The sequence below is a fragment of the Calonectris borealis genome, chromosome 21 (assembly GCF_964195595.1).
Source record: "Calonectris borealis chromosome 21, bCalBor7.hap1.2, whole genome shotgun sequence".
Lineage (NCBI taxonomy): Eukaryota > Metazoa > Chordata > Aves > Procellariiformes > Procellariidae > Calonectris > Calonectris borealis.
This window is the reverse complement of record NC_134332.1, coordinates 12971673-12983332: the sequence shown is the minus strand read 5'-3', so window position 1 is coordinate 12983332 and position 11660 is coordinate 12971673. Positions and strand designations below refer to the sequence as shown.

Here is an 11660-nt window from a genome sequence, read left to right as displayed (position 1 = left end):
CTCCTGCCGCGGGTGCCCACAGGTTGTGGTCCGGGCCGCGGAAGTGCTGGGAGCCTGTCCTGCTGAGGGAGCGATGGCCGCAGGGAAGCCTCAGCCCATGCCGGGCTCCGGGGGGCCGCGCGAGCCGTGGCGGCTGCCTGCCGAAGGACGCTCTGCGCCTGGCCGCTACCTGAGGTGAGCGCCGCGGCCCACGGGACTCGGGCGAGCGGCGCCGGCAGCTGTCGGCAGCAGCGGCGCTGAAAGTCTCCAGTCCTCGCCGTGCTTTTTGCGTGCGGAGGTATATGGGAGTGGGCGGGGGAGCGGATCGGGCTTGCTGGATAGCACCGAGAAAAGAGCCTCGGGCACGTAGCTCTGAGCACCGGTTTCGGGGCCTCGCAGCAGCCCTTGATTTCAGTATTAGCTTCATGTGTTGAATAAAACAAACGCCTTAGAGCTCACCTATTTTTTATTCATAGGGAGCCTGTTAGAAATTTTTGTTTCTTTTAAAGAGAACACATGCCTGTTAGAACAGCAAATATATTCTCTGCCATATGTGCTGAGGAAAGCTGGTAAGTGCTGTCAGCAGTAAAAGTGACTGTATGAACTTGTGACTTGATAGGAGCAGCTGTTTCTGTGCATTTGACACCCAGTACCTTCTTGTGCTTTTATCAACAATTGCATGCCATGTGCAGCCTTTCATAGTGAAAACTGTACTTTTGTGTACTACTATGCCATGTTAAGAGGTGTACTTTAAGATCTTATTCTATGAAGGTAAAATGTCTGTATAGAAATAAACATGTTATTGACTCCCACTCAGATTCTTCAATTCTTTGGGTTTGGGAGCTTCTGTGAATTAAGTTCAGCCAGTTGTCTAATGAATGGAATTAGGTCTTCCAGAGAAAATAAATAATTATGGCTTTTTAACTGTTTGCCCGATATTTATTTTGTTAATTACTTGTCCAAGCTTATGGTAGGACCTTGGGATGCCACAGAATAGTATGAATGCATACAGATTGCATAGTTCAGGAGATAGTATTTCAAACCTTCAGTTTCACAGTTAATTCTTTTCATTGGAAATAAACTGAGAAAATAGGAAAAAAAAACAGAAATTTAAAAAAAAAAAAAGTTTAGGTCAAAGCAGTGCAAACATGTCAAAACTGATACTAGACCAGCACAATCTACAGTCTTTACAAGAGCCAAATAGAAAGATGGCTAACATATCCTTCAATATAATTTTTCAGACAGCTCTCTCTATCTTCTTTAAAAAAAAACTCTGGTTACCTGCTTTGTGTTTAAAATAGTTCAGGACAAAGGTATGAATAAGTTTTGTCAGTAATTAGCTCATCACTCTGCTTATATGCTTTGGTTTCTTCCCTTTATCAGTATAATATATATGAGTAAACTGTAAGACAGTGCTCATTTGCTATAATAGGTTTAAAACTTAAACTAACCCTTACCTTATTGGATTCAGAATTTGAAAGTGTTAACCTAGAACAAGAAAGATGTTAACATTCTGTCCTGGTTTCGGCTGGGATAGAGTTAACTTTCTTTCTGTGGTTAAACCACAACACATTCATAATGAATGCTAACATTCACTAGCTCCATACAATTAACTTCTAAGTCTGATGTGGGACAAATGATAGTTCAAAGTGCATGCAAATGCTTAGTCCTAACCTAATGAATATTTTAAAACGCATTTGGTCACTTCAGTCTATGTGTTAACATGCCATTTGGAATACTGATATACCAGTAATAAAGATGTGATGCTTACCTTGTTTTCTGAACAGAACTAATACAGTATTTTGATGTATCACAGGTAAATTTTTCCATAACCTTATGGAGAAAAAGGACTTTGAAGCATGGCTTGATAACATTTCTATTACATTTCTTTCTCTGACGGACTTGCAGAAAAATGAAACTCTGGATCACCTGATTAGCTTGAGTGGAGCAGTCCAGCTCAGGCACCTCTCCAATAATCTAGAGATTCTCCTCAAGAGGGACTTCCTCAAACTTCTTCCATTGGAACTTAGTTTTTATCTGTTAAAATGGCTTGATCCTCAGACCTTACTCACATGTTGCCTCGTCTCTAAGCAGTGGAATAAGGTTATAAGTGCCTGTACAGAGGTGTGGCAGACTGCATGTAAGAATTTGGGTTGGCAAATAGATGACTCTGTTCAGGATCCTCTACATTGGAAGAAGGTTTACCTAAAGGCTATTTTAAGGATGAAGCAACTGAAGGACCACGAAGCCTTTGAGACATCCTCTTTAATTGGACACAGTGCCAGAGTATATGCACTTTACTATAAAGATGGACTTCTGTGTACAGGTAGGAAGGACAGAAAACCTGGAGTCATACAATTCTTTGTTCCCCACCCCCCCCATATGATTAATGACAATTTGTTTTTCCTTTACCAGACAGATTATTTTCATAGTGCTAACGCAGTTTAGGATGATTCAAAATTACTTTTTTTTTTTTTCCAATTTCTGAAACCTGGCACACTAATAAACTCATTGGTCACTTTAATAGGAAAACAAGGAGACCAATTTCCTTGGTTAAAAAACCAGTAACAGCAGGTATCATGCTTCAGATTAGTAAGCATTTGAGAAGTACAGATATGTACAGTACAGGATAACTTCCAGTTAAAGGGACCTTGTCTGGGCTATGTGATCGCTGCAGTCTCCCAATGTGTGGCAGGAAAAGTGTGTCTTCTTCCTTGAAACAAGACAATTTCTCTGATACAGTCTGTAAGCACTTTCAGTTCTTAACATAAGTGCTTGTATGAAGACCTGTAAACTAGATTTAACCTTGCTACTAGTCTGACTTGCACATTGTAATGATAATTTCAGCTTCCTCTGTGAAGACTGCAGACTTCAAGATTTCGGTTTGAATTTAAAAACACAGTCAGAACAAATATGAAACCTTAAGTATGAAAGAATAGTAACAAAGTTACAATGAACTGCTGTCAGAGCATATCCCAAGGATTTCCCAATCACTTGAGATGACAATGCTATAGAATAAATTGGGAATACTGGCTAAGTACTCCCACATTTGTTGGTACATTAAGATGGTTACTAGAAACCAACAACTAGACTCTAGCCAAGTCTTTCACTTCCCTACTCAGCAGGGAATATAAATACACAGGAAGCAGCATTGTCAAAACTTTCTGAAAAGTGGCACACTTTTGTGCTGAAATCAGGAGAAACAACAGGTGTAAGGGTCCAGGGTTTTATTCTGCTCTCCAAAGCCAGCAGTCTGGACTTACTGTTATGAGTTTTAAAAAAAAAAAAAAAAAAAAAAAGAAAGTTCGGGGAGAGAAAGGAAACTGGCAAGTGATGGGGCCTGGTATTCATCTGCTGTCTTTTGAGATTTGGTGAACTTTCCTACCTGAAACAAACTAAAGCTTGCAGTATAGTCAGTGGCTCTGCAAACCTGAGTGTGATGTATCATGTAAAACTTCCATGTGTCTGTTTCAGTAGATTCTGTCAATCAGGGGCAGTGCTGGAATCTATAGAAGGTGCTAAAAGGATATAAGGAATCTGGAAGGCCAGACACCTAGTAGCTTAATTAACATGAAAACAAGAGGCATGGCTGTACTCTGAGTCTCTGCATGCTGAGACTTAAAACTAGGGCTTATTCCCCATTCAAGCAGCTTGAAAGCACTATTTAATGAGGAGAAGTTCAACAAGGGGAAATGCAAAGCCCTGCACCTGAGGAGGAACAACTCCATGGCACCAGTATATGGTGTGGGCCACCCAGCTGGAAAGCAGCTTGGCAGAAAAGGACCCGGGCGTCCTGGTGGACACCAAGTTGAACATGAGCCACCAATGTGTCCTTGCTGCAAAGGCTAACAGTATCCTGGGCTGCTTTAGGAGGAGTGTTGCCAGTAGGTTGAGGGAGGTGCTCCTTCCCCTCCCCAGTGAGGCCACACCTGGAGTACTGTGTCCAGTTCTGGGCTCCTCAGTACAAGAGAGACATGGACACACTGGAGAGTCCAATGAAGGGCCATGAAGATGATGAAGGGACTGGAGCATCTCTCATATGAAGAAAGACTGAGAGAGCTGGGACTTTTTATCCTAAAAAAAGAGAGGGCTCAGGGAGGATTTTATCAATGTACGTAAATACCTGAAGTGAGGGTGCAAAGAAGATGGAGCCAGGCTCTTTTCAATGGTGCCCAGTGACAGGACAAGAGGCAGTGTACACAAACTGAAACACAGGAGGTTCCCTCTAAAACACTTTTTTACTGTGAGAGTGATTGAGCACAGGTTGCCCAGGGAGATTGTTGAGTATCCATCCTTCAACATATTCAAAAGCTGTCTGGTCCTGGTCCTGGCAACCAGCTCTACGTGGCCCTGCTTGAGTAGGGGGGTTGGAAGAGTTGACCTCCAGAGGTCCCTTCCAACCATAACCATTCTGTGATTCCATGAAAATACTATATTTAGGACAAACATGGAAGACGAGTATAGGATTTGAAATACTATTTACTCTCTGCTTCCAATTACCCTGTGCTTTTATATTCTAGGATCAGATGACTTGTCTGCAAAACTGTGGGATGTAAGCACAGGTCAGTGCATATATGGTATCCAGACACACACTTGTGCTGCAGTGAAGTTTGATGAACAAAAGCTTGTAACAGGATCTTTTGATAACACAGTAGCCTGTTGGGAATGGAGCTCTGGGGCAAAGACACAGCATTTTAGAGGACATACTGGTGCAGGTATGTTGAACTTTTCAATTTGTAATTTCACCAATCAAGTAACATACATCATCATCAGACAAATTATAATTTAAGTTAGCTCTTTGCACGATAGCTTCTTTTTTTTTTAGGCTCTGTTCCAAGTCATTCTGGGGTTGGGGGAGGTGGCCAGAACAGATCTAGATCTGTCTGCCCTTGAATAATGCTAAAGTTTAGCCATGTTGTGTTTTGCAGTTGCATGGAAATAATACTAAATGCCATGGTTATTCAGTACTTTCAAGTCTACCATAAAGATGTAAACCCTAGGTAGGAGGGAGCACATGGCAACAGCAGTTCTTTAGATCCCCAGACTGGAGATGGGCTTACAGCAAAGAGCAGAATAGGACCTGGAAATCTGTATTTGCATTTCTCTCATAATTAACTTCTGTGTCCTCTGCTGCAAAATATCCTCAACTCAGCTGTAGGTCTGTTCCCCTGTGAGTAATGAGATGTATCAAATGTACTAATCCTGCTGGAATTTACTTACTAGAACTCTTAAAATAGGAACTAGCTTAAGTTACGCTTTGCCATAATCAAACCATAAAGGAACCGCTGATGTACCTGCTCTTAATTTCGACAAAAATCAGTAATTTTGCAATGTAAGCTTAGGAATCCAGAGCAACAATTCAGGTATACAGTTCAAGAACAACAGTTAAAGCTGTAGTAGTATATGAATTTAGAGGCTATATGACCTAGTTAGTGTCTCATTTACAGAAAAACGTGCATAGAGACTGGTATTCCTTATTTAGTACCCTTTTTGCTTGTAGTTTTTAGTGTGGATTACAATGATGAACTTGATATTCTGGTCAGTGGCTCTGCAGACTTCACTGTGAAAGTATGGGCCTTATCAACAGGAACGTGCCTGAATACCCTTACTGGACATACAGAATGGGTCACTAAGGTGGGAATATTGATTTTTAATTAATCTTGCAAAACACTTACTTGCAATAAGTTTGTAACGTGTTCTAAATTTCTATTTCCTAATCCTAACCCTGCACCTAGGTGTAGAATCTGAAGAACATCAGGAAATACTGCAAAATAACATTTCAGCAGAAAAAATACTTAAAGAAGCTATAATTAAACCTTTCAGACCATTGAAGATATTTCTATTCCAAAGCAGCTGGAGTAAAATTATGGATTGGTTTGATTCAAAGCCACTTTAAAAATTATGTAGAAAAACTAACGATCTTGATAATTAAAATCTGAGCATGAAAAGTGTTCTGAAGTCAAGAAACAGTATTTTTCTTCTGAGTATTTCAGAACTTGGAAGCTAGGAGGGTGATTCTAGAGGTGAAGTACATATCTTCGCTTATTAATACAGTAAGTTGTCACTAGAAGAAACAAGAAAAGTGTAAACTCTAGTTTCCCTTCAGTTGCAAAAAGTATTTGTATTGCCTTTATACAAGGGTACAGTATGCAGGTTGTCAATGAAGTGAAAAATGCAAATGAAAGTTTGGTTATTTAACAGCATCAACATAAATCATTACATCCTTCAATTACAGGTAGTTTTGCAGAAGTGCAAAGTCAAATCCCTTATGCATAGTCCTGGGGATTATATTCTTCTAAGTGCAGATAAGTATGAAATTAAGGTATGTACCATATATCATACATCTATCATTTCGGTACCCAGGGAAATAAAATGCTTGAGTGCGTTGCTGAAGTTTACAAATAATGTAAGACACTATTTTCTCCTGTATTCCCTGCTTGTAAAGTTACATATAAGACATGCAACTCTTTGGAAGCTAACTTTTCAATGCTTTCCTTCATGTTTAGATTTAAATGATAGCTCTAGGTGAATGGTAATGCAAAAAATAAGTGCTTTTAGTGCATGCCTAATGTGCTAACTTGACAGTGAAGCACTGTCCTGGTTTCGGCTGGGATGGAGTTGATTTTCTTCTAAAACTCTTCTTTTTTCTAAATCCAGTGCATCCCTGAGTAAGCACTTAACTGCAAGTACTGTTATTGTTGGGGACTTTTGGGTTGGAGAGTGCTGTAAAGTTTGTGGCTATGTTATGTTTTATAACTGAAACATTGTCACATTTCTGTCCAATTGAATGGTTGATTTTTTTGCCGTTTTTTAAAGCACCCATTTTCACTTGGATTTTTTTAGGCTAGAAACACCACATACTGCAACAATACTGTAAGACAAGTTACTTACAGAATTGATGTTCCTACCTAAAGGAGAGAAATATTTCTGAAAAAACATGCACACATTTACCCGATGCTTAAGGAGAGACTGTGAGGCTTGCTCTATTTGTGTAACACTTTATAACGTGAACGTTTTATGGTCTTACACTGTGTTTTAATTGTAGATTTGGCCTATTGGAAGGGAAATAAACTGCAAGTGCTTAAAAACACTGTCTGTTTCTGAAGATCGCAGCATCTCCCTACAGCCCAGACTACACTTTGATGGTAAATACATAGTGTGCAGTTCAGCACTAGGATTATACCAGTGGGACTTTGCCAGCTATGATATTCTCAGGTAAATCTTTCAGTTTAAGACTTAGTCATCTTTAAATAAATAAGGACCAGAACATAGTAGTTTTAATAACTTACTTTAGATTTAGGCCAAACGAATCTTGATAAAAATTCTGTAAACATCTTACTTTACACATGTTGCCAGGTTTAATTCTTATTTATCATCTGTTAATACGAATCATTTGATTGCTGTTTTGGTTTCTGGCCACAGGCTAGTCCGCTCTCATATTTTCATTCCATAAGCTGAAGAGTTTCAATATAGACTTAAATGAGACTGCAGTGCTGTAGTTGTGAATGTGAAACTGTAGTGACTAGAAGTTAATGTTCCCATGGAGACTGCTCTACAGAAAACCTGATGGCCATTTCTGGGGGTTCTTTGATGAGATAAGAAATTAAAAAGACTCTTTTTCCTTATAGCAGTACTGATCTGTCATTCTCGATAACGCTGTGGAATGATAGTGAAATCAGTCTGCAGTAAGGAATCAAAGAGGATCGCATTCCATTTCCATAAAAAGAATGAGGCTGTATCTGTTAGAAATGGTGGCATCAAAGATTGTAACTTATTAAAGAAAAAAATTGCATTTTAGAACTGTTAGCAGACTCTTAATTGAAATGGCCCGAATATTTGTAGAGTATCTACCATAGGAAGATCTACTCCAAAGGAAGTGCTTCTTATAAGTAAGAAAAAGTGAGTAATTTCACCTCTTAGTTTACCCTCCCATCTTTCAAAAGAGAAAGATGTTCTCTTACTGCTGAGAACAGATTTTCATCTCCAGACATTTTTGTGCCTCAGTTCTGTGCTTTATGTAATGCTATGATCAAATGCTCAGTCAGTTGTGGACTCATTTCTGTTCCAAGTTTTATTTATTAAGGCAAAAATATCCTAAAGGTGTAGGGGAACTAACAAATACTTTTATTTCTCCGTAAGGTGAAAATGCTTAACTTATGCTAAGCATTAGTAAAAGAGCATTCTGTTAAGGACCAATCTTGAATGATTTATCTTCCTATCACAAGAAGGCATTTCTGTGTTTTATTTCCAGCTTTTAAAAGAGTGGTCAAAAGAATAATAAGAGGTTTTACCTCTTAATTTAAAGACACTGAGGCATGAAATCCCTATGGAAATTTACTGTAAAACACAAGTACATTTGCTTTTTTGTGTGTATCTGGAAACAAGATTTTTTTTTTCCTTGTGCTGTGCAGAATCCCTTTCAAACCCTAATCTTATGTTCAGAAGGGTCTGTCCTGAATGCACAAAGCCAGAACTGAAACTGCAGGCCTGACTGCAGCTAAGTGTTCCGTTGCTTGATTTGAAAAATTTGCATCCAGTTTTTTCTAAATCCTTTCAGAATGATGAGTTTAGACACTTACTCACGTTTTAGTAATGCAGGTTCATGACGCCATCGTGACAGAGTTTCTAACAGTGTTGTCTTGTCTTCTAGGGTTATCAAACCTCCTGACTTCTCAAATGTGTCCTTGCTGGGCTTTGGAGAGATATTTGCTCTACTGTTTGATAACAGATACCTGTATATAATGGACTTGAGGACAGAAAAACTGATAAGCCGCTGGCCTCTACCAGAGTATAGAAAGTCAAAGAGAGGTTCAAGCTTTTTGGCTGGTGAAATGTCTTGGTTAAATGGACTAAATGGTCAAAATGATATGGGCTTGGTTTTTGCCACCAGTATGCCAGACCATAGTATCCATTTGGTGTTATGGAAAGAACATGGCTGAAAAGCTCACATATGCAGAATCTTCAGGAATATATGGACTGTCAGCAGTGTGTCCATAAAATGAGACTTTGCATGAACCAAAGTTGCACACCTAATGGTATCATCATGCAATGCACAATCATTTATTTTTATTTGGGCATTTGGGAATGGGTTGTTTTGGACATAATGCAATACAGCATGCTAACAGTATTCACCACAAAATTTTGTCTGTACTCATGTTTAAGCATACCTATTTGGGCTCTGAACCATAGCTTGTAACGTTTAAACCATTCAAATCCACCATCAAGTCTGAAATGAGGTAGTGCTTGACCTGACTTCTGACCTATTTTTTGTTGTTGAAAAGGTGAAGGTGAAGCTACTATTTTAGAACCATAGGCTTTTGTACATGTAACAGCAAATACTGGTTACAGTGCATGGCTGCTTAACTAAAATGAGAAGATAGCAAACCCTTTCTCTCTCCAGTATCATTCTCTTCAAAATGTTTTTTCCTTACAATAGCTTTAAATACTTAGCCTTTGAAATAGAAGAATCAAATGAGTCCTTTAACGAGGATCAAATGCTAACAATAATAATTTGGTTAAGTTTGGGAACATGTCAGTATGAACTCTCCTCAGCGAGAATGAGCCAACTTTTCTTCTATCTGATAGAGCTTGCCATTGCAATTAACCTTAGAGAACCTCTGACAGTATTCATCATATTTGCTGACGGTAACTCAGAATGGCTTGATAAGTATTTTATAGTCCACATTTCCTGTAGTTTTTATGAGAACATAACTTAGTTCACAGGTAGGTAGAAATATAATGAATGGGAAGATGATGTTCAATCTCTACAACAAGAGTCACTTTCTTACATTAAATGATGTCTAGCAGCCATTCACTTTTCCAGAAATTGCAGTTAATATAATCATGCACTTAAAGTAGTTGCTACATCTAGATTTGGAAAGCGGGCAAATAACAGTGAGGATGGAACATCTCGGGGGGGAAGAAAAAAAAAAAAATCAAAAGTCTGAAGAAAAGCATAGGAGTAGAAAAAGGTCTTTTGTTTTGATCATCATAGGAGACCTGATGAGTTACATGAGACACGAGTTAACTATCTAGTAGCAAATACCTATCCACACACTTTTGTGGATTTGACATGTACTTAAAAGCTGTATCTATGACATCACATGCTTTAGAAATGCTTTAGGTTGGTTTCCCCTCCTCCCTTACAATAAAATCTCCCCTTAATGTCTATTTTTTTTTTTATTTACACAACTTGAAAACATGAGTTTTCATGAAGATTGGCTCATGTCCTTGAAAAGATAAAACTGCCTAACATTACTATTTTTAGTATGGTTTTTTTTTCTTCCCACTACCCAAGGAGACCTGATTTCATACTTAATACTGAACAAAGGCCAAGGTTCCCAAATGTATGCAGTATGAATTATACCAATGGAAGGGGAGTTTTTGTATGCAAGAATCAGTGTTTGAGTGATGTGGTAGGAATTGCATGAAGTCACAGTGGAGCAGTGTCTCTTGAATACAAAGCTAGAGTCTTAAGTACTCGGTTTTCCACCTTTATTCACACAAACTTACTTTGAAAATGTGTTTGTGGTCAAGGATTTTATGAACTGGAAGCCAAATTCACAGCTCTTGACTGAAACCACACTGACTGGGGCACAAATGATGATCTCTTAGAGCTTTTCTTTTCTCACTCAAAAGTGAAGAAAACTTACATGAAATGGAAGGCTTTCAATAACTTGCCTTGAAACCCAGTTCTCATAATTCTTAATGTGGGAGTAACTATACTGTGTATGATGTAACTCAGATGTTACTCTAAAAGGAGCCACATGATGGGCCACCTATAAAACATTGCATTAACTTTGAAAGATTACTTCACAACAGGAGTTTAGACATGCCAGAAATGTCCTTGCACCCAAATCAGTGAAATCTGGAGTGAATATCTGGACTGAAGATGAGTGGAAAATGGGCTGGCCTGCAAAGCTCAAAGAGTGGTCATCAGTGATACAAAATCTAATTGATAATCAGGTAATAGTGTTCTTCAGGGGCTAGAATTGGTTAACTAATTTATCAGTGACCCTTATGATGCAGAGTCCACTCTCAGCAAGTTTCCAACAATACTAATTTGGAGGGGAAGGGGCAACCATGGGAAGGGGAAGCAGTCAATATGCAAGAGAACAGGGAATGCTATTCTGAGGGTCCTCAACAAACCAGATAAGTGGGCTGACAGAAATTTCATGAAGTTTAACCAAAGCAAATGCACCATTCTGCACCTGAGACACAATCACCCCCCACACAGGCAGGTTGGAGCCAACTAGATGGAAAGCAGCTTTACAGGAAAGGATCTGGGAATGCTGTTGCACAGCAAATTGAACAGGATTCAGCAATATGCCCTTGTGACAAAGGCGGGCAACTGTATACTGAGCTGTACTAACAAGTACATAGCTAGGAGTTCAGGGGAAGGGATTCACCTCTGTTCTGCTCTCAAGGCTACATCCAAGTCCAGTGTTGAGTTCCCCAGTACAAAACAGACTGACACACTGGAGCAAGTCCTGTGAGAGGCCACAGAGATGGACAGGGAGGTGGAGCACAAATGTCTGGGAAACTTGACAGCCGAGTTCAGCCTTCCAGAGAGAATGGAGGGGGAAGGGAAGGTGGTGGGCATGGGGTGGGGATGCACTGCTGCTGTCTCCAGCTACCTAATGAGAAGGTATAGAGAAGACAAAGTCAGACTCATCTCAGCA

At 39.4% G+C, this 11660-nt stretch overlaps 1 protein-coding gene across 6 annotated transcripts; it reads left to right on the top strand.

Moving 5' to 3' along the window:
* Window positions 1–46: 46 nt before the first annotated feature.
* On the top strand, window positions 47–10147 carry FBXW2 (F-box and WD repeat domain containing 2). 6 transcript variants are annotated; one of them, XM_075170948.1, is made up of 8 exons: window positions 164–277; window positions 1796–2305; window positions 4500–4541; window positions 4632–4694; window positions 5480–5613; window positions 6215–6301; window positions 7025–7194; window positions 8630–10147. In XM_075170948.1, exons 2-8 carry the CDS (start codon window positions 1816–1818, stop codon window positions 8916–8918), a joined length of 1275 nt encoding a protein of 424 aa, XP_075027049.1. In that variant the 5' UTR covers window positions 164–277; window positions 1796–1815; the 3' UTR covers window positions 8919–10147. The 6 variants fall into 6 exon arrangements, with proteins under 6 accessions (XP_075027047.1, XP_075027050.1, XP_075027049.1 ...); XM_075170946.1 differs by having other exon boundaries at window positions 47–174; window positions 4500–4694; XM_075170949.1 differs by having other exon boundaries at window positions 91–174; window positions 1888–2305; window positions 4500–4694.
* Window positions 10148–11660: the final 1513 nt, after the last annotated feature.